The sequence below is a fragment of the Urocampus carinirostris genome, chromosome 15 (assembly GCF_059441175.1).
Source record: "Urocampus carinirostris isolate Australia breed hairy pipefish chromosome 15, RoL_Ucar_1.0, whole genome shotgun sequence".
NCBI lineage: Eukaryota > Metazoa > Chordata > Actinopteri > Syngnathiformes > Syngnathidae > Urocampus > Urocampus carinirostris.
In genome coordinates this window covers 29,434,957-29,461,108 of record NC_142363.1, presented here as the reverse complement: position 1 = coordinate 29,461,108, position 26,152 = coordinate 29,434,957, and the positions used below count along the sequence as shown (strand labels likewise).

At 42.8% G+C, this 26,152-nt stretch overlaps 1 protein-coding gene across 1 annotated transcript in view; it reads left to right on the top strand.

Annotated features, from left to right (window-relative positions):
• kcnh5b (potassium voltage-gated channel, subfamily H (eag-related), member 5b) overlaps nucleotides 1–26,152 on the top strand; it is a 50,843-nt gene that overhangs the window by 17,196 nt on the left and 7,495 nt on the right. The window contains exons 5-12 of the mRNA XM_088354387.1: nucleotides 762–880; nucleotides 2,093–2,485; nucleotides 7,693–7,850; nucleotides 8,912–9,183; nucleotides 17,386–17,585; nucleotides 19,184–19,243; nucleotides 20,257–20,449; nucleotides 23,420–23,616. Coding sequence (XP_088210513.1) covers nucleotides 762–880; nucleotides 2,093–2,485; nucleotides 7,693–7,850; nucleotides 8,912–9,183; nucleotides 17,386–17,585; nucleotides 19,184–19,243; nucleotides 20,257–20,449; nucleotides 23,420–23,616 — 1,592 coding nt within the window. The remainder of the gene's footprint in view (nucleotides 1–761; nucleotides 881–2,092; nucleotides 2,486–7,692; nucleotides 7,851–8,911; nucleotides 9,184–17,385; nucleotides 17,586–19,183; nucleotides 19,244–20,256; nucleotides 20,450–23,419; nucleotides 23,617–26,152) is intronic.

Genomic DNA, 26,152 nt, shown 5'->3' with positions numbered 1-26,152 from the left:
CCTTTTAAGAGTCCATGACATAAAAACGTGGTCTCGGTCAAACTGAATACATTTGAGAAACAAATTTCCTTCTGAATATTAGCTTTAGCATGTTAGCTTGATGGAAATTTTGAGGGTGGTCTGTTGGATGGGGCGGTCAGGATGCCGTTTTAGAGTTCCTGGCATAAATGATAATGCTCGGGGTGAAATTGAAAACATTCGAGAAACTAATTTCCTTTAAAATGTTAGCATTAGCATTTTAGCTTAATGGTAAGATAGTTGTCGGTTAACTCTGACCAGTTGGTTGGGCGTATTCAGGATGTATTTTAAGAGTTCCTGACATCAATAAGTGCTCTGGTTAAAGTGAAGTACTTTTCCTTCTGAATGTTAGCTTTAGCATGTTAGCTTGATAGAAAGTGGTTTATGATTTCCTGACATAGAACAGTACTCGGGGTCGAAATCAGGTAATTTAAGGAACATATTGCCTTCTGAACATTGGTTGACTTAAAAGTACGGTAGCCGGTAAATATGATTGATTTAAGCTAACTAGATAATAAGTTTTGATTTTGGTTAGTTTTTCATTTCTTAATTCTTACGGGATAAACAAGTTACAGCTAGCTAACGAGGTTTTTTTACCATACTGTGATTTGACGATGCTAAAGCGCCCACAATTCATCAATTTTGATACCTGCTAACATGTTACATTTTTTTAAAGTCGTGCGGCTATGCTATTGTTAAGAAAGTAATCTGATTACTTTGACTTTGTTTTTATGTAATTGAAGGCTGGACAAAGTTCGCCCGCCTGACCCGAGCCTTGACGCAGAACCGCAACGCGGCAGCGCAGCTAGCCGCTATCGGCAAACACGAAGTTAGCAACCACAAGACGTCGCGATTGGCCGAGGTGAGCTAAGGGACAGCGTTTAGAAAAAATATATTTTTCTAATTTTTAAAATATTTTTCCAGCAAGAACTTTATATTCCATGTTGTAATACCCAATGTGCTAATAATACTACAGTTTTTGCAACTGATGTTCAGTGGTCATTGATACCAGATACAAATACCGCTAGTATATAAATATAAATATTTTTAAAGAAATATTGTTTAGTCCACATATGTTTTACTTCTACTACCTTTTTTTTGTTGTTTCTGCTTTTCTTCTTCTCCTATTACTTGTTTTCTACTGTTTCTGCGTATTATATTCTTGTACTTTTACTTATTTCATTCAACTTCTTCTTTTCTTCTTTTACTTTTTCATTATCCTTTCATTCTTCATTCCATCTTTCTTTCTTTCATTCTTTCTTCTTTCTTTCTTTCCTCCTTCCCCTATTTTCTTCCTTCCTTTCTTTCTTTCTTCCCCTATTTTCTTTCTTCCCCTATTTTCTTCCTTCCTTCCTTCCTTCCTTCCTTCCTTCCTTCCTTTCTTTCTTTCTTTTTTTTCTTTCTTTCTTTCTTTCTTTCTTTCTTTCTTTCTTTTTTCTTGCCCTATTTTCTTTCTTCCCATTTTTTCTTCCTTTCTTTCTTTCTTTCTTTCTTTCTTTCTTTCTTTCTTTCTTTCTTTCTTTCTTTCTTTCTTTCTTTCTTTCTTCCCCTATTTTCTTTCTTCCTCTATTTTCCTCCTTCTTTCCTTCCTTCCTTCCTTCCTTCCTTCATTCCTTTCTTTTTTCTTTTTCTTTCTTTCTTTCTTTTTTCTTCCCCTCTTTTTTCTTTCTTTTCCTATTTTCTTCCTTTCTTTCTTTCTTTCTTTCTTTCTTTCTGTCTTTCTTTCTTTCTTTCTTTCTTTCTTTCTTTTTTCTTCTTTTCCCTCCTCCCTAACCTCCTTTCCTCCTTACCTTCTGGCGTTCTTCAGTTTCTATACTTTCTTTTTTACTGTTTCTACATATCATATTCTTATACTTATTTCCATCTTTTTTTTCCTTCTACTTTTTCTCCTTCCTTCCCTTTTGTTTGTTTGTTTCTATCTTTCTTTCTCTCCCTCCCCTTTCTTCCTTCCTTTCTTCCTTCCTTCCTTCCTTCCTTCTTTCCTTCCCTCAAAAAGACGAGACTTGTTTTGTTGTAGTTTTTCATTAGTATTTTTTAACCCTAACCCAGAAAAAATAAGGATCCTCCTTTCCAGGTCCTGCAGCTGAACTCGGACATCCTCCCCCAGTACAAGCAGGAGGCCCCCAAGACCCCCCCTCACATCATCCTCCACTACTGCACCTTCAAGACCACGTGGGACTGGGTGATCCTCATCCTCACCTTCTACACGGCCATCATGGTTCCTTACAACGTGTCCTTCAAGAGCAAGCAGAACAACCTGACCTGGCTGGTCCTGGACAGCGTCGTGGACGTCATCTTCTTGGTGGACATCGTCCTCAATTTTCATACCACCTTCGTGGGGCCCGGGGGAGAGGTTATCTCGGACCCCAAACTCATCCGGATGAACTACCTGAAGACCTGGTTCGTCATCGACCTGCTCTCCTGCCTTCCCTACGACATCATCAACGCCTTTGAGAACGTGGACGAGGTAGGCGGGACGAGTGACGGTGCTTGGTTTGTGTCTCTTTTGCAAACTATTGTTTGGTCCAATGTTGGCAGCATTACTCTAAAAGTAATAGTAATCAGGTACAGTTACTAGTTACTAGTTGCAAAATCGGCTCGGATGTAAGTATGAACTATAGGGAGAATATCTTTATAGTAACAAATACATTATCCTCATACTTGCAGTTGTAGTTCGGGTTGTATGTGAGAATTTGTGTGATGCAGGGGTGCTAAGCTCTTAGGTGACATTGTGGTGGAGTTGCTGAATAATGCAGAAGCTCCTTCGATTGGACGCCGCAAATAAAGTTCCAGCAAAAACCTGAAATTCCGGTAAGGTAGGTCACATGACCAAGATGGCCCCGCCCACTATTCGATCGATGCACTTCTTATCCATTAAACTGTCTCGGATGCCAAGTGGTTGTTCAGAGGTCCTGACACATCAATTCTTTGATTTTCATGTCAACTAAACAATAGTATAACATAATATTCTGTTTATAAATCATAAAGCGAGTTCATGTCAAAACCCGAACAGATGGTGGACCCAAACGCGTAACGTTTTCGCACCAAGCTTTATTTTACGGAAACGGGGCAGTATTGCGTGGGAACACAAACGCCAGCATTTCGGTGATCGCTGGGCAGTAGAAGTGAGACAGAGAAGTCAGGCGCGGGAAAACAGGAAGCTAGGGGCAGACGGGATCGAAAACGGACAGACGGGATCGATAGCAGAAACAGGATATAAGAGCAGATACCGGACAGGATCGATACCTGATACAGGATGCACGAGCAAAATACCGGACAGGATGGGACAGACGGGATCGATACCGGATACATGAGCAAGATATTGGACAGGACGGGACAGACGGGATTGATACCGGATACAGAATGCACGAGCAAGATACTGGACAAGACGGGACAGACGGGATCAATACTGGATACTGGATACACGAGTAAGATACCGGACAGGACGAGACGGACGGGATCAATACTGGATACAGGATGCATGAGCAAGATACTGGACAAGACGGGACAGACGGGATCAATACCAAATACTGGATACACAAGCAAGATACCGGAAAGGACGGGATAGACTGGATTGATACTGGATACTGGATACAAGAGCAGGATACCGGACTGGACAGGACTGAAGGGATCGATACCGGATACAGGAGGCATGAGCAACATATCGGACAAGACAGGACAGACGGGATCAATACTGGATACAGGATGCACGAGCAAGATACTGGACAAGACGGGACAGACGGGATCAATACCCGATACTGGATACACGAGAAGGATTCCAGACTGGACGGGACAGACGGGATCGATACCGGACAGGGGGGACTGACGGGATCAATACCGGATACAGGATGAACGAGCAAGATATCGGAAAGGACGGGACTGACGGGATCGATACCGGATATTGGACATACGAGCAGTATACCGGACAGGACGGGACGGACGGGATCGATACTGGATACAGGATGCACGAGCTAGATACCGGACAGGACAGACGGGATCGATACCAGATACACGAGCAAGATACTGGACCGGACAGGACTGACGGGATCGATACCGGACACTGGATACACGAGCAAGATACCGGACCGGACGGGACAGACGGGATCGATACCGGATACTGGATACACGAGCAAGATACCGGACAGGACGGGACAGACGGGATCGATACCTAATACTGGATACACGAGCAGAATACCGGACAGAGTCAAAATGCATGCCTTGCAAGTGCAGAGGTTCGTTGACGGACTGACCAGGAGTGAATGAGAGCACTGAGTTTAAATAGGAGGCAACAAGCAGCAGCTGGCGCCAAACGAGCGGGCCCAGGTGAGGGCAATGGGCAATCGTGACAGTTCAGGGTTACTTCATTTACCTCATGTTGAGGTTTTTGTGTTTTTCCTTGCCCTCCTGTAGGTTTTAGATCAGGGGATGTGGTCATAATAGTCTGTAGTCTCTACAGTCCTTTGAGACTTTTTGTGATTAATGGCGTCACAAATAAACATGACTTCACTTCTAGCCAAAAAGGCCACGCCTACGCCTGAATGCCTACCTAGTATGTGTGTTGGGAGAAAGACCTTCTTTGCAGAAATCTTCTTTTCTTGTTCTACTGTACTTTTTATTTTAAGAGCGCTACAACACCCACTTTTTGCACAAAAGCAAGCACACACTCCCACAGGCATGACTTGTAAACAAGTGAAAGGTGATGTAACGTTCTTATTGGGAGTTGGCAGACGCCTCCAGAGGCTGTGTTTGTGTGCGCACTATTCTGTTTGTGTGTTTTGTGAAAAAAAAACGAAAAAAAGCACCATTTTTTATTTGGGTTTGGAAAATTGTACATGGATTGAATTTATAAAGCATTTTTGGTTGCGAATGATTATCTAAAAATGGCCGACAATCAAATAGCTGGCTACTTATCCTAGTATTTATTTTCTTTATCTAGGGTTTTATCAAATTTAAAGGTGTTGTCCGTAATTTGAAAATGCGTTAGTTTCTGTCGCCATCTCCTGGTTTTAAGTCAGAATCGCAGCCTCGGTCAGATAGTCATGAGTACATGCACATCTTAGACGCGTTGGAATTGTCAGAACCAGAACAGATACAGGACCCAATCGCGTGACGTTCTCACACAAGCCTTTTATTTGACAGGAAATGTCGAGTCATGCACGTTAGGTAGCCGGTCTGGCGGGGAAAGACCGGAAGCCAGAGACCGACGAGACCGATTCCAATTGCCCGAGTTGATATCGGACAGATGGGGTCGATACCGGACAGGAAGTGACAGACAGGATAGATAACGGATCAGGATATCGAAAATTAACAGGAGAAACTAGACTGGAACGAAATCTGGAGAGAATGATAAACAGGACAAAAACAGACGAAAACTAAACTGGAACCCGAAATTAAACAGGGCAACAATAAACAGGAAGAATACCGGACTGGAGATATCGCGTTATCATCGTTTGACGGGCTGACCCCGAAGCAAGAGAGCGCTGAGCTTTATATAAACAGAAAGTCAATCTCTCAATGAGCAGCAGCTAGCACCACACGGGCGGGGCCAATTGGGCACCATGGCAACCGTAACACACATGGGCGCAGCCAATTGGGCACCACGGAAACCATGACAGGAATAAACTCTTCCTTTTTGATATTTTGGGGGTTTGGGTTGATGTTTTGACTTTGTTTGAAACAGTCCTTTTCTCACTCTCACCATTTTCTTGCTACGCTAACAAAATATTGCGCTAAAAGCATAAAGTCACTCCCCGACCTTCTCTCCTCTGCCCCTTTTTCTAATCTTTTTGAGGGTTTGGGTTGAGGTTTGAAACAGGCCTTTTCTCACTCTCACCATTTCCTTGCTACGCTAACAAAAAAACTGCGCTAAAAAGCATAAACTCACCCCCTGACGTTCCCTCCCCTGCCCTTCTTTCTCACCTTTTTGAGGGTTTGGGTTGACGTTTGGACTTTTTTCGAAACAGTCGTTTTCTCACTCTCACCATTTTCTTGCTACGCTAACAAAAAATTGCGCTAAAAAGCATAAAGTCACTCCCCGACCTTCACTCCTCTGCCCCCCTTTCTCACATTTTTGAGGGTTTGGGTTGAGGTTTGAAACAGTCCTTTTCTCACTCTCACCATTTTCTTGCTGCGCTAACAAAAAAAAACCTGATGAAACGCATAGTCACTCCTCAACCTTCCTTCCTCTCCCCCCCTTTCTCACCTTTTTAAGGGTTTGGGTCGAGGTTTGGACTTTGTTTGAAATAGTCCTTTTCTCACTCTCACCATTTTCTTGCTAAGCTAACAATAAATTGCGCTAAAAAACATAAAGTCACTCCCCGACCTTCACTCCTCTGCCCTTCTTTCTCACCTTTTTGATGGTTTGGGTTGAGGTTTGAAACAGTCCTTTTCTCACTCTCACCATTTTCTTGCTACGCTAACAAAAAAATGCGCTAAAAAGCATAAACTCACCCCCTGACGTTCCCTCCTCTGCCCTTCTTTCTCATCTTTTTGAGGGTTTGGGTTGAGGTTTGAAACAGTTCTTTTCTCACTCTCACCATTTTCTTGCTACGCTAACAAAAAACTGCGCTAAAAAGCATAAACTCAACCCCTCACGTTCCCTCCTCTGCCCTTCTTATATTTTTGAGGGTTTGGGTTGAGGTTTGAAACAGTTCTTTTCTCACTCTCACCATTTTCTTGCTGCGCTAACAAAAAAAACCTGATGAAACGCATAGTCACTCCTCAACCTTCCTTCCTCCCCCCCCTTTCTCACCTTTTTAAGGGTTTGGGTCGAGGTTTGGACTTTGTTTAAAATAGTCCTTTTCTCACTCTCACCATTTTCTTGCTGCGCTAACAAAAAAAACCTGATGAAACGCATAGTCACTCCTCAACCTTCCTTCCTCCCCCCCCTTTCTCACCTTTTTAAGGGTTTGGGTCGAGGTTTGGACTTTGTTTAAAATAGTCCTTTTCTCACTCTCACCATTTTCTTGCTAAGCTAACAAAAAATTGCGCTAAAAAACATAAAGTCACTCCCCGACCTTCACTCCTCTGCCCTTCTTTCTCACCTTTTTGATGGTTTGGGTTGAGGTTTGAAACAGTCCTTTTCTCACTCTCACCATTTTCTTGCTACGCTAACAAAAAAAATGCGCTAAAAAGCATTAACTCACCCCCTGACGTTCCCTCCTCTGCCCTTCTTTCTCATCTTTTTGAGGGTTTAGATTGACGTTTTGGACTTTGTTTAAAACAGTCCTTTTCTCACTCTCACCATTTTCTTGCTACGCTGACAAAAAATTGCGCTAAAAAGCACAAAGTCCCTCCCCGACCTTCCCTCCTCTGCCCCCCTTTCCCTACTATCAATTGTGTCCCGTAACAGCGTTGGTAAAAGCAGGAGAACTGATAAAGGCTCTTTGAACTCAGCCGGGCATTGTTAACACATACTTAATAGAGTAGATACTCAACTTTTTAAGGACACCTCACACGATACACCCCACCTTTAATGCTAAAAAGAACTTTTTAGCTAGCCCTTTTCATTTTGAGGTTTTCAATGCATTTTCATGACTTTAGCGCTTGAAATCAAGGACCTGATACAGGATCTTTTCTTAAATCGGAGTATTTCAAAACCAAAAATGAAATGGAACATTTTATAGTAGGACAATGTCTTGAACTCTCTTGCTTTGGTCTTTGGGATGTCTTCAGGGGATGAGCAGTCTGTTCAGTTCCCTGAAGGTGGTCCGTCTGCTGCGATTGGGCCGTGTGGCCCGGAAACTGGACCACTACTTGGAGTACGGAGCTGCGGTCCTGGTTTTGCTGGTCTGCGTCTTTGGATTGGTGGCCCACTGGCTGGCGTGTATATGGTGAAAACAAAGGACTCTTCTACTTTATTTCTTCCTTCCTTCCTTCCCTCTTTCTTTCATTCTTTCCTCCCTCTTTTCATTTCTTCCTTCATTCCTTCTTTCTTTTTGTATTTTCCTTCTTTCGTATCCTCCTTTTTTCTATTATTCTTTCTTTCTTTCTTTCTTTCTTTATCCCTCTCTCTTCTTTCTTTTTTTCTTTCTTTCTGTATTACCCTATTTTCTTACTTTCTTTCTTTCTTTATTTCTTTCTTTCTTCCCTTATTTTCTTCCTTCCTTCTTTCTTTATTTCGTCCCCTATTTTCTTCCTTTCTCTTCTTTCCTTCCTTCCTTCCTCCCTTCTTTCCTCTTTCTTTCTTTCTTTCTTTATCCCTCTCCCTTCTTTCTTTGTTTCTTTTTCTATTTCTTTCTTTCTTTCTTTATCACATTCCTTTTCTTCTCCTTTCATTTCTTTGTTTGATCTTTATCTCCTTCCTTCTTCTTTTCCTTAGTCCCTAATCTCCTTCCCTCCCTTCCCTCCCTTTCCTTCTATTTTTCTTAATTTTTTTACTGTTTCTGCTTGTTATTTTCTTGTACTTATTTCTTTCAGCTTTTATTCGACTTCTTCTCAACCCTTCTTTCTTCTTTTCTTTTTTCCTTCCTTCCTTCCTTCCTTCAAAAGACAAGACTTGATCCTTTGTTCCTTGCTGACCTCCTGTTTCTTACCTTCCTTCCTTTTTTCTCTCTTGACTAACCTCCTACTTCATGTTTTCATCCTTCCTTCCTTCCTTCCTTCCTTCCTTCCTTCCTTCCTTCCTTCCTTCCTTCCTTCCTTCCTTCCTTTCTTCCTTCCTTCCTTCCTTCCTTCCTTCCTTCCTTCCTTCCTTCCTTCCATTCAGCATGCTTCTTCTTCTTTTTTACTTCTTTTCCGTACACCAGACGCACCAACAGTGGGTCTGGACACAGTCAACCTCATTGACCACAAACTATAAATGTTTTGAAGAACTCTTCACTGACCGCTCTTCCTCTTAAGCGCCTTTCATTTTTTAAAATTTTTTTTTTACCTCTCTGCGAATTCCGGGCAGGTACAGCATCGGCGACTACGAAGTGATCGACGAGGCGAGCAACAGCATCAAGACGGACAGCTGGCTCTACCAGCTCGCCTTGAGCATTGGCTCGCCGTACCGCTACAACGTTAGCGGCTCGGGGCGTTGGGAAGGCGGCCCCGGGAAGGACTCGCTCTACATTACCTCGCTCTACTTCACCATGACCAGCCTCACCACCATCGGCTTCGGGAACATAGCGCCCTCCACTGACGGCGAGAAGGTCTTCTCCGTCGCCATGATGATGGTTGGCTGTGAGTACCTTGTACAAATTTTCAACATTTCATGTGTGGGCCCCTGATAATGAGACACTGGACCACATCTGGCCCCCTGGTCCTCTGGTTTGCCCCGGATCATTTATACATTTCACAAACAAAGAAAAGACATCCCATTGGTTATGTGCTAGGCAGGGTTGGGTAGGGTTACTTTAACTTGATTACTTTCCATTACTTTTGGATTACTCCAATACCAAATATGCTAATAAAAGACAAAAGAAAGTAAATATGAATAAAATGATGACTCACAACACGTGGTAAACTTTCTCTCCTGGCTTTGATCTCTTTGATCTCCGGCAAAACGAACATGAAATGTGACAGAGACCAAATGAAAATAAATCCAAACAGCTTGCCAACATCATTTTTGCCGTTCCATGTATTCCGTTACTCCCCAAGCCTGCACAAAATTTAGTCATTTTATTCATATTTAGTTTCTTTTGTCTCTTATTAGCATATTTGGTATCGGAGTAATCCTGAACTAATTGAAAGTAATCAAGTTAAAGTAACCCTACCCAACCCTGGTGCTATGTGTCATCTGTAGTTAACGTTAGCTTTCTCTTATTGGTCTTCTGCCCCCCTGAGGGCGTGTCGGCTGGGCTCCGCAATCTTCGCATACCAGCGGCGCCCCCGACGTCTGCCCTTCTGCGTCTGGCCTTCTCCGTCAACACTCGCAGGAATTCTGTTATCAGAAATACGTCTGATGCATTCCACACAGCCTAAGCTTCTAATGTACCGTAAATTCCGGACTATAGAGCGCACCTGATTATAAGCCGTACCCACCAAATTTTAAGAGGATAACCGCACCTGTATATAAGCCGCATGCGCCCACATTAAAACATGTAACACGATCACAAAATTAACCCAAACCCGACTTTGAGTCCCGTGATTGTAACTGAATAGAAAGTACACAGTCCAAAAACCACAACCGGCAAAATAAACGGAAAATGATACCGGTACTTAAGGTTTGATGCAGACCTGCAGAGTCCGGGTCCCGTTGTACAGTTGCAACTACATATTATACATGGTTACACATATTTACAAAGAAAGACGTTACACTGAGAGAGTTTTCAAAGCTTTAATAATAATAATATAACTTTCATCCCAAACCGTGCCTTTGAAAGGTAGCAACACGCTACTAGGAACACGCTCGCATCACAGTAAACGGGTCCGTTAAAATAAATATACCGTACTTGTAAAAATCACGGTAAACCGCCCTCATCTTCTTCCTTATAACTGACGCCATCAAAGTCGTCTTCCTCAGTATCGGACAGAAACTTTGTCATATAGACAATTAGTGCAAAAGCTAAGAAGTTGCAGTCTTCCTCGTCGCATATATTCCACTGGTCTAAATCTTACCTTTTATACTCTAACGCCGCTGGCGGCCGTTAGGAAAATTACATAAATTGGCCGCTTCACTGAATAAGCCGCAGGGCTGAAAAGTTTGGGAAAAAAGTAGTGGCTTATAGTCCGGAATTTACGGTACCTTGGATAAAAACACAGTCGGCAAATATCTCTACTGCATCAAACTGAATACATGTACTTTTTAGTCAATCGTATAAAATCCTTTATAGTCAAAAGTATAAAATCCTTTAATATGCATTTCTAAAATAATACCTTTTCATGTTATTACTATGTTGTTACCATGTTGTTGCTATATTATTACTGTCCATTATTAAAAGTGGTGTTCAATAGACTCAGTCTTGATTTTCCTAGAAAATCACAATAAGCAAGCACTGGCGAGCTATTTTCGGAACAGGTCATCGGGCAGGCACCATCTCGGAGACCCCCGGTATACAAGAAGTGCAACGATTGAATAGAAGGCGGGGCCATCTTGGTCATGTGACCTACCTTACCGGAATTTCTGGTTTTTGCTGGAACTTTATTTGCGGCGTCCAATCGAAGGAGTTCAAAGGATGTTTTTTTTTTTTTGTGATGGAGGTTATAGAGCCGGTATTTGATCGGTTGGGCTGAGACCGGTGGCAGGAAATTAGATGCTAACAAAAACAAACACACATAGACACTGACACAATGTTTGCACTGGCATCTTAGCCGATTGACTTTGTTGGTTTTGGGTCGCTGCTGAGAGACGCACAATCGATTGATGAAAGAAGAGCCGACAGTAATGTTTGTGGGTGTCTTTGTGCGTGTCTTTGTGTGTGCGATCCGTCAGAGAGGCGCAAAGAGAGCGGACGACACTCGATGCCGACGCCATTGAGTACCACGGGGCGCTCGTCGCCTTACTCTTTCGACGCGGTCAAATCTATACTCTCACCCAATGTTCCCTGTAATTTTCTAGCGTTCACACAAAGTCGGTGAGCAACGCTTGAAAGAACAGTGAGCAACAGCAATCCCAAGTGTGGCAACTAAGTCATTATCAAACATGTCCAAAACCTGACATCAAGTCACATTTTGCCTTTTGTCATTTGTTTTTACAACAATTCTTTCGCAAGATTTCCTTTTCTTTTTTTTCCTGGTATCTTTTGTTGCATAATACTAACATTTTTTAGGGCTTATTTAGTCGGTTGCACGATACACAACTGTATTGGATCACATTTTTTCGTGGAAGTACAATGTTGGCAACAAGATTGACTTAATATAATTGGAAATTTTTTGAATACAACACAAACTTTTTCTTCTTTTTCCCTGTTTTTTTCTACTTTTCTCCTTTTTTAAAATCTTTTTTCTTGCTTTTTTGTTCTCTATTACATTTTTTCCTTTATTTGTTTCTTTCTTTTCTTCTGGCTTTTAAAAAAAAAATCCTGCTGTTTTTTTCTATTTTCCTCTCCTTTTGTTTCCCTTTTGTCAGCTTTTCACTATTTTTTTCAATTTGGTACTTTTTTCTTTTTGGCTCTATTGACCCCCCCTCCCTGTAAATCATTTTGTGTATAATATTACATAATATTTGGTCATGTTGGGATTAAAGAAGCAAAAACAACCTGAAGAGCCGTTCGGGAACGAAAGAGCCGGCTCATTTTCGTGAGCCGAGCTGAAGAAGCCGGTTCTCGAAAAACTCGACTGACTTTACTCAACCTCGTTCTACTTTGACCTTGACTTCCAAATACCGCATTTAGAACACAAAGTCAGGGGAACCCGTGTATTTTGACCTTCATGCACTGTAACTTTGACTTAATTCGCTTCTTAATTAGCAATTTCGAGCCCTGATTTTTGTGAGCCGGCTAGATTTTCTTGTGCGCGGAAAAGCTCTGGGTGGTGCGCAATTGCGCGCACACGCACCTTAGAGGGAACATTGCTCTCACCTCGAGCTTTTCTCCGTTTTTCAGGCAGATTTTTAAAAATAACCTATTACCAAATTGTTTCTAATTGGAGGTGACATTTTTTCATTTGTATGAAAGACATGCTTTTAAATGGGTTCTCATTAGGATGAGATACTTTCTCATTCGAACAATAGACATTCTCATCCCAAGAAAAAGGACATATTATTTAAACAAATGAGAAAAAAAGTTCCTCATTAGGATGAGACACTTTCTCATTATAACAAAAAAAAAGTTCTGCCGAAAATCGTTTCTCCTTTTTAAAAAAGTTTTCTAATATTTGTATGAAACACATGTTTTAAAATGGTTTCTCATTAAGATGAGATACTTTCTCATTATAACAATGAACATTCTCATTCCAAGAAAAAATATTATTATTTCTAAGGAAAAACTCTTTTGTCTAGGATGAAAAACATTTTTAAAAATGTTCTCATTAGGATGAGACACTTCCTCCTTCCTCTTCCTCCCCCTATTCTTTTCCTTCTTCTCCTTCTCCTTCTCCTTCTCCTTCTCCTTCTCTTTCTCCTTCTCCTCCTCCTTCTCCTCCTCCTCCTTCTTCTCCTTCTCCTCCTTTTCCTCTTTTTCCTCCTTCTCCTCCTTCTCCTTCCCATACTCCCCCTCCTTCTCCTTCTCCTTCTCCTTCTCCTTCTCCTTCTCCTTCTCCTCCTTCACCATCTTCTTTTTCATCTTCATCTTCCCCTTCTCCATCTCATTTTCCTTCTCCTCCTTCTTCTTCTCCTCCTTCTCCTTCCAATTCTTCCCCTCCTTCTCCTGCTTCTTCTCCTCCTTCTCCTTCACAATCTTCATCTTCTCCTTCTCCTTCTCCCTCTCCTTCTCCTTCTTCTACTCCTTCTCCTCCTTCTCTTCCTTCTCCTCCTTCTCCTCCTTCTCCTCCTTCTCCTCCTTCTCCTCCTTCTCCTCCTTCTCCTCCTTCTCCTCCTTCTCCTTCCCATACTCCCCCTCCTTCTCATTCTCCTTCTCCTTCTCCTCCTTCACCATCTTCTTTTTCATCTTCATCTTCCCCTTCTCCATCTCATTTTCCTTCTCCTTCTCCTCCCCCTCCTTCTCCTTCCAATTCTTCCCCTCCTTCTCCTTCTTCTTCTCCTCCCTCTCCTTCCAATTCTTCCCCTCCTTCTCCTGCTTCTTCTCCTCCTTCTCCTTCACAATCTTCATCTTCATCTTCTCCTTCTCCTCCTTCTCCTCCTTCTCCTTCCTATACTCCCCCTCCTTCTCATTCTCCTTCTCCTTCTCCTCCTTCACCATCTTCTTTTTCATCTTCATCTTCTAGGGGCGGCAGTAGCTCAGGAGGTAGAGCGCTCGTCTTGGGATCAAGGGATCCCAGTTCGAATCCCGGCTCTTCTGTGTTACATGTCGAAGTGTCCTTGGGTAAGACACTGAACCCCTAATACCCCCAATAAGCAGGTTAGCGCCTTACATGGCTGCAAGGCCCCTATTGGGAAATGTGGAGCACATTGTAAAGCGCTTTGAGAAGTCATTGACTTGAAAAGCGCTATATAAAATGCAGATCATTTCATTTCTTCTCCTTCTCCATCTCATTTTTCTTCTCCTTCTCCTCCCCCTCCTTCTCCTTCGCGTCCCCCTCCTTCTCCTTCCAATTCTTCCCCTCCTTCTCCTTCTTCTTCTCCTCCTTCTCCTTCCAATTCTTCCCCTCCTTCTCCTGCTTCTTCTCCTCCTTCTCCTTCACAATCTTCATCTTCTCCTTCTCCTTCTTCTTCTCCTCCTTCTCCTTCACAATCGTCATCTTCTCCTTCTCCTTCTCCTTCTCCTTCTTCATCCATTGTATGCCATTGAAGATACTTTTAAACATTAATAAGAAACTAAAGCAAGTTCCCAATGTTAGCGGCGCCTCCTTGACCCATAAACTTAAAATTTCAATAGAAAGCCGAGATTGTGATCAGCCTATCGATTGCTTCCAGCTTCCACCTCAGTTTTTGGACGGTTCGTTGGACTTTGTTACCGGGGGTCTGTCGGGAACGGGGTGCTGCTTCGCTCCCCGATGGCCTCGTTACCTAAAACCTTCTCACTTACACTCGTTTTGTCGGGGTTGAGGGGGTAACACGTGACTGTAACCTTGATTTGTGGGAATAAAAAAGCTCATATTTCTCTCATGAAACCACTCACAGAGCTTCTTCTTTTTTTGTGACGGCAACAAGAAAAAGGGCGAGCTGCTCTTTTCCACCGCATGCGCTCTAAATACAAAACAATGCAGTGACTTCTGGAAAATTGTATGAATCCCTTTTAAATTTAATTGAAAAAAGTGGGAAATTAGTCTATTGTTTTGCCAACATTCTTCATTAGCTCAGGAGGTAAAGCGTTTGTCTTGGGACCAGGAGGACACAGGTTCGATTCCCGGCTCCTCATTGCTCATTGTCGAAGTGTCCTTAGCCAAGACACTGAATCCCTAATGATAAGCAGGTAGTTGCTTTGCATTGCTGACGCTGCTATAGGTGTGTGAGTGTGTGTGAATGGGTAAGTGTGAAGTACATTGTAGATAAAAAGCGCTATATAAATGCATTACATTGACATTTCAAAAAGTAATTAGTAATAGTTACTCACTACTGCTTCCAAAAAGTAACCGAGTTAGTAATTGAGTTACTCTATAGTAAAAGTAACTAGTTAACTATTCTCGTTACTTTAAAAAGAAGTTGAATGTCAAAGAATAATACATTTTCTAAACAGTATTTGACTCAGTTGAATGGAGAAGAACAGACTGGTAGTTGTGATATAGAACCTAGTAATATTTATTGCACCTCACTAGCAACAGATTTTTTCCCAAACTTGAAATGCAACAAAAATAAACAATATCATGAAATAACATTCAGCAGTACACAATACAAAGTGAGTTTAATAAGTTAAATCTAACATGAATGGTCTGTTGTAGAGATGGGAATTCCGACTCTTTTTAGAGATGCAAATGTTTTGACTCTTTTGGCTCCCAAATGACTCTTCAGGTTGTTTATCCTAATATTACCATTTATGATGTCTCATCTCATTAGCTGCACCGCTTATCCTCAGTAGGGTGGCGGGGTGCTGGAGCCCATCCCAGCAATCATCGGGCAGTGGGCAGGGGACACCCTGAACTGGTTGCCAGCCAATCGCAGGGCACACGGGGACAGACAACTCGCACGCTCAGTCACACCTAGGGACAATTTGGACCGGCCAATTCACCTGAAATGCATGTCTTTGGAATGTGGGAGGAAACCGGAGTGCCCGGAGGAAACCCACGCAAGCACGGGGAGAACATACAAACTCCGCACAGTAAGGCCGGAAGCTGGATTTGAACTCACGCAGGAGGTTCCCACGACTTCAGAACACGCGCTAACCACTGCGCCGCCGTGCTGCCCCCATTTATGATGTATTATTATGAAATACTTAAAAATATGGTATTTAAAGGAAAATTACTACTTAAAAGTTAACGCTGAAAAACGCAGGATGCATATTATTAAAATATTTAGTAGTTTTTATTTTATATTATACTTTCATTATGTTGTATTTAATTTTTAATTGTTATTCAATGCAACATCCATTTTGGCCTGGTCGTCCTGGAAGGGGGATGACCTCATGTGCGGTACCTTCTCAAGGTTTCTTCAATTTTTGGGTTTTTCCTTGCCCTCATTTAGGTTTTAGATCAGGGGATGGTGTAATAGGTTTCTTCATTTTCCTCATGTAGAGGTTGTTGTGGTTTTCCTTGCCCTTGTGTAGGTTTTAGATCAGGGGATTGGATAATAGGTTTCTTCATTTTCCTCATGTCTAGGTTTTTGAGTTTTTCCTTGCCCTCATGTAGGTTTTAGATCAGGGGATAGGTAATAAGTGTAGTCTGTACAGCCCTTTGAGACTTGTGATTAAGGGCATTACAAACAAACTTGAATTGACTTCCCCTGACTAAGAAAAAGATAAAATACAAAATAATTTTAACCTTTTTTGTTCTCAACAAATTAAAAGTCAACGGGACAGAATCCCTGATTTTTTTTGAGCAATCACAGGAGAAAAATAGCATCTCGAAGGGAACCGGCTCTTGACTGGTGGGTAGCCACTTCCAAGAGCCGGCTCTTAGAGACGATTTGTTCATTGGTTGGGGTCCTCAGATTTTTTGTGAATCAGCCTACTAATGAGTATTATACACATATGCGATTGAGAAACATTATAAATGTACTGTACATACAGGTCAAAGAAAAATGGACTGACGAGACATGAGCTGGTCGAGTGGAGTAGCGGGTGGATGCAAAGGGAGGAGGGGGGGTGGAGATCATCAAATTTAGCAAGAGTAACGATTTGTGTGCCTTATTTGCCTTTTGTGAGTTTTGTCTAGGCTTTGTTTCCATGGTTATCCTGTTTTCGTTTCTCCCTTTAGCATTTCTGCAAGACTTACAATACAATAGATAAAAAATGACTGTGTTGTATTGCATTAACTTCTGAACTGAATGAAGGGAAAGAAAAAGGCTTTGTAGGAGGTAATTCAAACAGTTCCATTTGATGACTGGTACACTAATCAAGAGCAGACCAGCGGTTTTTAAGGAAAACTGGTTTTAATCCACTTGTGAGGATTTTCAGGACCTTAATAATTGTTCTGATTGTCAATTAGTGAGGACCATATTACTTAGCGTGGGTAACAAGGCGTGCACCTTCTGTTTTCTGTATTATCTCAGCTTCCTTTCCATGGTTATCATCATCTTGCTTCTCCTTTTAGCATCACTGAATGTCTTGGGACCCAGTACACGAGATTATGAACTGAACAAAGAGAGAGTATTGTGGGAGGAAGTTCAGCCAATAACAGCATTTCCATAACCAATAGCAGACCAGAATTTCTTTGACTTATAATTGTTCTATCCTGGGGTGTCTTCTATATTTCTACAAAATGTGATTTGTGTTGAACTCGGGTGTTTTGTAGCACTCCTGTACGCCACCATCTTCGGCAACGTGACCACCATCTTCCAGCAGATGTACGCTAACACCAACCGCTACCACGAGATGCTCAACAACGTGCGCGACTTCCTCAAGCTCTACCAGGTTCCCAAAGGTCTCAGCGAACGCGTCATGGACTACATCGTGTCCACTTGGTCCATGTCCAAAGGAATCGACACTGAGAAGGTCAGAACTTCATGTGTTTTGGGGGGGCGGCGCCACCTAGTTTAAGCAACAACGGGCAACATTGGCTAACCTCCACCTTGGTCTTAAAGGAGACATATCTTATAAAATAGGTTAATTCGGTGGAGAGAATTCCTATCTAGGAGAACATTATAAAAACTTTAAATAAATACTATTCTGAGTAACCCTTCTGAGAGGTGCAGGTACTGAATCACCACCTACTGTCAGTCTGTGCACGCCAATGCTGAGCCTCAAGCATGAATGTTTGCATTCTTACGGACGAAACAAAGTGAAAATTTCACCGCGACACACTGCGCAATTGGGGAAAAAACACCGTGTGTACAGTAAGATCAAACATCTAGTTGGATCCGGCCATCTCTGTCTGTCCCTCACCCCCTCATATATTCATTAGCAAAAAAAAAATGTCCATGGAAAATTTAATCTCCCTAGTGTTTTTCCATTTCTAACTTTTCTAGTTGTTTCAAAATTCATAAACTGCTGATTAATAACCCAAAAATATTTTTAAAAACTTTACAAAATGACACTTTTATATGTGGGCAGCACAGCGGCGTGGTGGTTAGCTCGTGTGCGGCACAGTTCTGAGATCATGGGTTCAAATCCAGCTACCAACCTACCTGTGTGGAGTTTGCATGTTCTCCCCGTGCTTACGTGGGTTTCCTCCGGGCACTCCGGTTTCCTGCCACATACCAAAAACATGCATGTCAGGTTGATTGGCCGGTCCAAATTGTCCCTAGGTGTGAATTGTCTGTCCCTGTGTGCCCTGCAACTGGCTGGCAACCAGTTCAGAGTGTCCCCTTCCCACTGCCCGAAGATGGCTGGGATGGGCTCCAGCACCCCCGCGACCCTACTGAGGATAAGCAGTACAGATAATGGATGGATGGACTTTTATATGTGACAGGTGCTCAATCACCACCTACTGTCTGTCTGCGCACACCAAAGCTGAGCCAAAAGCCTATAGATTTGGCTCTCTTACAGACAAATCAAACTAAATAAATACGTGCAAATATTATGCTTAGAGAGCAAAGATTCACCGCGACACATTAGCGAGCTTCTATTATGGGAAGTGACATTTGCAGCCAAGCGGTCTCTAATTATAAGTCTTTGTGGTGGTTGGTGAGAAAACTGCAAATAAATCATTTGCTTCTGCGCAAACAACGACTGCGTGCGTTTGTGTGCGTCCACGGGAGTTCTTAAGTACTTTTATTCCCAGCATGCCGTGCAGCTAATTACGCTTGTAAGGAAAAAGAAGCGCTGCAAGGCCAATTAGCAGATGTTTCTGTGAATTTCTGTGTCTGTGTTTTGGGGATCTTTTTCTAACTCAATACCATTTTTCCTTTCCTTGGGGTGTTTTGTTAATTCAAATAAAATAACAAAGATGTGCTTGCTTTTATCCGTCCTCGGCGCTAACTAGCGCTAGCTAGCCTCGTCACGCTACGAAAAATGGACTGGGGGAGAAAGCAGAGCTCATTAAAATCTTCACCGTGACACCTCCACATCAATTAGGGACAAAATGCCCAACGTTAGGATTCACGCAGAAATAATATTACCCAGAATTCAACATTTTGCTTTGTGCATTTCAGGTTCTTTCCATCTGTCCCAAGGACATGCGGGCTGACATCTGCGTCCACCTCAACAGGAAGGTATGTGTTTTATAGTGGCCTCTAGTGGTATAAAATTTTCCATTCATTTGAATAAAACACTATGGTTTGAAAATATTAACCAAACATGTCACAGAGTCTGGGGTTTCGGGCATCTTCTACTTTTTTTCACTGTTTACTTCTCTAGCCACTTATATTAGCCACTTAGCTGCAGGCTATGGCTTGCTGCGAACCGCTATTCTTATCATTAGCGGCTCCAGGACATCAGGCACTCGTAATCTTTACCTTTTTTTCACTGTCTCCTTCTCTAGTTGTTAATGTTAACAACTTAGCTGCAGCCTATGGATCGCTTCTATCCACTTTGGTTAGTATTGAAAAGTAGCTCTCTGTCATTATCACCGATATGCTTCACCCGTGCCCGCTCCTTTGGTGCCAACTGCCTCGGACTCTGATTGGCTCTCTGTCCCTATTTAAACCCACTCCTATCTGTCCCCTGTTGTCAGTCCGTCTGTGAACCTCAGTTAACACTAGGCAGTTCACGACTCTGACTCCAACCTGTTTTTTGCTCGTGTCTGACCCCCGGCTTCGACCTGTCTTTTGATCCTGACCACGTCTACTCTCCCGTCCCGGCTTTCGACCTTTTTTGTCCACAACCACGTCTTCTCTCCTTTCCTGGCTTATGACCCACTTCCGACCACGTTTGTGCTCTCCTGTCCCGGCTACTGACCCGTTTTTCCGTCCGCGACACCGCCATCGCTCGCCACGGAAGATCCACTTCCGCGTTCAGAGTGACCTGCTTCCCGCGTCCACCGATCTCCGGATCGTGGGGGCAACCCTTTCCTTTCTTCCAATAAAACTGAGAGAAACATAACGCAAGTGGGTCCTGTCTCCGTTCTGGTCCTGACACTCTCAGCTTGAAAAAGGTTGGAAAGCCCTGGTCTGGAGAGTGGATTAGGCGGTTTTGCTGGATTTTGTCTTAAAATGTACTGAAAAAAATCCAAATATTTAGCTATTCCAGCTCTTTTGGTCAAAAAGGTTCCCGACCCCTGTCCTAGGTGTTCAACGAGCACCCGGCGTTCCGCCTGGCCAGCGACGGCTGTCTTCGCTCGCTGGCGGTGGAGTTCCAGACGACTCACTGCGCCCCCGGCGATCTCATTTTCCATGCCGGAGAGAGCGTCGACTCGCTCTGCTTCGTGGTGTCCGGATCGCTCGAAGTCATCCAGGACGAAGAAGTCATCGCCATCTTGGGTCAGTCCACGCAAGTCTAGACGCAGCCCTGGTTAAGTATTGGGATTGGCGATTCCATCCATCCATCCATCCATACATCCATCCATCTATCCTTTTGTCACAAAAATTACAATCATCAATCATCCCTTCACGTCTTAATATCCATCCATCCATCTGTCCATCTGTGTTTTTATCAACCCAGGTCTCCAACTGTCCATTCATGTTTTCATCTGCCCATCCTTGTCTTCATCCATCCATCCTTTTTTCATCCAGGTCTTCATCCATCCATCCATCTCTACATCCATCCATCCATCCATCCATCTTTTATTTTACAAAAAATACAATCATCAATCACCTCTTATGTCTTAATCTCCATTCATCCATCCATCAGTCCATCTGTGTTTTTATCCATCCAGGTCTCTAACTGTCCATTTATGTCTTCATCCATCAATCCTTTTTTCATCCATCCATCATTTTTTTCATCCAGGTCTTCCTCCATCCATCTATTCATCCATGTTTCATCCATCCTGGTTTCCGACTGTCGGAAATCTGCCCATCTGTGTCTTCATCCTTCCATCCATCTAATCTTTTTTTATAAGAATTACAATTGTCAATCATCCCTTCATGTCTTAATATCCATCCATCCATCCATCCATGCTTTCATCCATCCTGGTTTCCGACTGTCCATTCATGTTTCAATCTGCCCATCTGTGTCTTCATCCATCCATCCATCTATCTATCTATTCTTTTTTAAAAGAATTACAGTTGTCAATCATCCCTTCATGTCTTAATATCCACCCATCCATCCATCAGTCCATATGTGTTTTTATCCATCCAAGTCTCTAACTGCCCATTCATGTTTTCATCTGCCTATCCATGTCTTCATCCATCCATCCTTTTTTCATCCAGGTCTTCCTCCATCCATCTATCCATCCATGTTTCATCTATCCAGGTTTCCGACGGTCCATTCATGTTTTCATCTGCCCATCTGTGTCTTCATCCATTCATCCTTTTTTCATGCAGGTCTTCATCCATCCATCCATCCATCTTTATTTTACAAAAAAATACAATCATCAATCACCCCTTATGTCTTAATATCCATCCATCCATCCATCAGTCCATCTGTGTTTTTATCCATCCAGGTCTCTAAGTGTCCATTCATGTCTTCATCCATCGATCCTTTTTTCATCCATCCATCATTTTTTCATCCAGGTCTTCCTCCATCCATCTATCCATCCATGTTTCATCCATCCTGGTTTCCGACTGTCCATTTATGTTTCAATCTGCCCATCTGTGTCTTCATCCTTCCTTCCATCCATCCATCTATTCTTTTTTATAAGAATTACAATTGTCAATCATCCCTTCATATTTTAATATCCATCCATCCATCCATCCATCCATGCTTTCATCCATCCAGGTTTCAAACTGCCCATTCATGTTTTCATCAGCCCATTTGTGTCTTCATCCATCCATCCATCCATCCATCCATCTATTCTTTTTTAAAAGAATTACAATTGTCAATCATCCCTTCATGTCTTAATATCCATCCATCCATCCATCCATCCATCCATCCATCCATGCTTTGATCCATCCATGTTTCCAACTGCCCATTCATGTTTTCATCTGCCTATCCATGTCTTCATCCGTCCATCCTTTTTTCATCCAGGTCTTCCTCCATCCATCTATCAATCCATGTTTCATCCATCCAGGTTTCCGACGGTCCATTCATGTTTTCAATCTGCCCATCTGTGTCTGCATCCTTCCATCCATCCATCTATTCTTTTTTATAAGAATTACAATTGTCAATCATCCCTTCATGACTTAATATCCATCCATCCATCCATCCATGCTTTCATCCATCCAGGTTTCCAACTGCCCATTCATGTTTTCATCAGCCCATCTGTGTCTTCATCCATCCATCCATCCATCCATCTATTCTTTTTTAAAAGAATTACAATTGTCAATCATCCCTTCATGTCTTAATATCCACCCATCCATCCATCCATCCATCCATGTTTGCAACTGCCCATTCATGTTTTCATCTGCCTATCCATGTCTTCATCCATCCATCTGTTTTTCATCCAGGTCTTCCTCCATCCATCTATCCATCCATGTTTCATCCATCCAGGTTTCCCCACGGTCCATTCATGTTTTCGTCTGCCCATCTGTGTCTTCATCCATCCATCCATCTATTCTTTTTTACAAGAATTACAATTATCAATCATCCCTTCATGTCATAATATCCATCCATCCATCCATGCTTTCAGCCATCCAGGTTTCCGACTGCCCATCCATGTTTTCATCAGCCCATCTGTGTCTTCATCCATCCCTCCATCCATTCATCCATCCATCCATCCATCCATGCTTTCATCCATCCATGCTTTCATCCATCCATGTTTCCAACTGCCCATTCATGTTTTCGTCTGCCCATCCATGTCTTCATCCAACCATCTTTTTTCATCCAGGTCTTCCTCCATCCATCTACCCATCCATGTTTCATCCATCCAGGTTTCCGACGGTCCATTCATGTTTTCATCTGCCCATCTGTGTCTTCATCCATCTATCCTTTTTTCAACCAGGTCTTTATCCATCCATCCATCCACCCATCCACCCATCCACTCATCCATTCATCCATCCATCCATCCATCCATCCATCCATCCATCCGTTTTTACAAGAATTACAATCGTGGATCATCCCTTTATGTTTTAATACCCATCCATCCATCCATCCATCCATCCATCCATCCATCCATCCATCATTTACAAAAATACAATTTCATTTTTTTAGCTGATTCAACAAAAATCATGTCATAATTTGGAACTTTTACTTCAATTAATCAATGTCATTATTTTAAATGTGCTACCCTTTGTGCCAAATGTCTTTTTTGGAAAATTTGGGGGCAAAGAGAAGAGCAGAACTGTTTTGAAATGAAGATGAAGTAGTTCGGGCCTGAACTTGAAATTGTGGTGACGCGTGTGCCGGCTTTCAAGGCAAAGGCGACGTTTTTGGCGACGTCTTCTGGAAGGAGAGCACGTTAGCGCCGGCGTGCGCCAACGTGCGAGCGCTCACCTACTGCGACCTTCACGTCATCCGACGAGAGGCGCTCCTCAAGGTTTTGGACTTCTACTCCGCCTTCGCCAACTCATTCGCCAGGAACTTGGTCCTCACTTGCAACCTGCGCAAGAGGGTGAGCGCACACATTTTGTTTTTTTTCGTTCCGATTTCTGCTACTTTTGTGGAAGCTCCGCCCTGAGGCTCCTCCGCGTTCGCCATATTGTTTCGGGTAGGCTTTGTAGCCGTCGGCAAGTCGGGCAGTGTTCTCAAAATTAAAAGTGGAACATGACCCGGCTTGGGTTCCAGGAAAGCTCTAAGATGGAGGGACAAACTATAGCCTGCGGGTCCCATACGGGCCTGTCAGATTAATGAATTCGACCTGCCGACGAAAACTGTAAAAATAACATAATGATAATATATATAATGTTAGGGGACAGCACGGCGGCGCAGTGGTTAGCACATGTGCGGCACAGTTCTGAGGTCATGGGTTCAAATCCAGCCACCAGCTTTCCTGTGTGGAGTTTGCATGTTCTCCCCGTGCTTGCGTGGGTTTCTTCCGGGCACTCCGGTTTCTTCCCACATTCCAAAAACATGCTTTATCAGGTTAGTTGGCCGGTCCAAATTGTCCCTAGGTGTGAATGAGCGAGCGAGTTGTCTGTCCCTGTGTGCCCTGCGACTGGCTGGCAACCGGTTCAAGGTGTCCCCTGCCCACTGCCCGAAGATAGATGGGATGGGCTCCAGCACCCCCGCGACCCTACTGAGGATAAGCGGTGCAGATAATGGATGAATGGATATATAATGTTAAATAAAGTCCAAATTTAACAAAGTTGTTGATATATTGGTACCTTTGTCAAATAAACATTACATTTTTTTCCTCCTGTTCTGCCAAGTTTTTGAAAACCAGTTCTTGACTGGAGTTTCATTTTCAAAATTTGTCAAGACAAACTAAAATATAGCCCAGGTTCACAATAAAATGAGATCTTATCAATGTTTCTGTGATCAGAATAATTTATTGCCGCAGTTTTGGGTCATGAGATGGATTTGGTGAATTATTAAAGAATTGTCGGTCATTTCTAAATATAAAAAATGAATCAAATAAGATGAAAATTATTTTGGTGTAATGCGAATATTTTTCTGCAGACTATATTTTATTGTAATAGGAATGAGTGAAGAGGTGTTGTGAAAGGATAGTAGGATGTTTGGACGCGTTTTAAGGGATGGGCAGGGCACCCGTATGATGCGGCAGGGGTAAACCAGTGAAAGCTGTCGGGCCCTGCTGTTGAACAGAAGTGTGTTGCGTCACCCTGACCCGTGTGAGATGGCCGCTTTCTTGTGTCCCGTTTCATCTGGTGGGACGAAAGCATGACCGACTTGGGTGCCGAGGTGCTTAACTTGTTTGGGTGTTTGGACATTTGGTTGGCCATGGTCCAAAATAATTGTGTGTGATTTTTTTTTGCTACTTTTTATTTTCTTCGTTTTTGTGTATGTGTTTGTCTTGCTGTCGGTCACCCCTCTCGAGGGATATGACCAGGGTAGATAGAAATATTTTATTGTTGTATTATAGTTTGGTTCACGGTTCACTGATCCCTTAACCGCAAAGGACACCAATGAAGACGCGACTCCGGACAGCTTTCTCCACTGTTGATGGTTCTTAGCCTGTTTTTGGGTCATAGCAGAGTTGGCACCAGTCCATTCCTTAATGTTGTCGGCCCTTTTCCTTTTCGGTCTTCCTCTCCACCTGCCTTCTTGGTTTGTTCCCTGGAGAATGATCTTGGCCAGTCCTGATGATCTTGTGACGTGACCATTCCACTGAAGTTTCCGTCTGCCCAAAGTTGACAACAGTTCTAGGTAGGGTCCAATGTGCCCAATGATGGAATTGCGCCCCGGTTCGTTTCCCACATGGGCCAATAGCTGATGCCTAGAAATTTCTTGTAGCATCGAATATCCATGGCCTGGATTTTGCTGTGAGAGTCCATGTCCCGCAAGGGTAGAGGAAGATGGAAGTAACCAGCACTTGCATGAGTCTGATCTTAGATTTCACTGCTATGTTCTTGTCCCTCCAGATGGGTTTAAGTCTGAAAATTGCGGCTGTGATTTGAGTTATGATGGTCATGATGTATTCATAGTAAAATACAAAATAGTTTCTAGCGTCAACAATGTCATTTGTTTTGAAATTGTTTCATTCTACAAGAAAAACAGACTTTAAATAGAAAGCCGATCAGATAACTATGAAAATAGCGATCTGCTGCCACCAACTAGATACTAATTACCAAAAATTCCGGACTATAAGCCGCTACTTTTTTTCCAAACTTTCAACCCTGCGGCTTATTCAGTGATGCGGCCAATTTATGTAAATTTTCAAACGGCCGCCAGCGGCGCTCGGGTACAAAAGGTAAAATTTAGACTGCAACTTCTTAGCTTGTGCACAAATTAAATTAGCGTCGACATATCCTCATCATGCAAATTGCAAAAAGAAAAGCACATGATGCAACTTTCAAGCTAAACGCAATCGAGCAGTCCGATATAGAAGAAAACAGAGCTACCGCACGTAAACTTTACTTTACGAGCGTGATGCTGGCGTGTTTTTGAATGAGGGAGCGTGGGATGACGTCTAAATGACAAAGTCTCTTTCCCATACTGAAGGAAGACGACCTTGATGACGTCTGTTA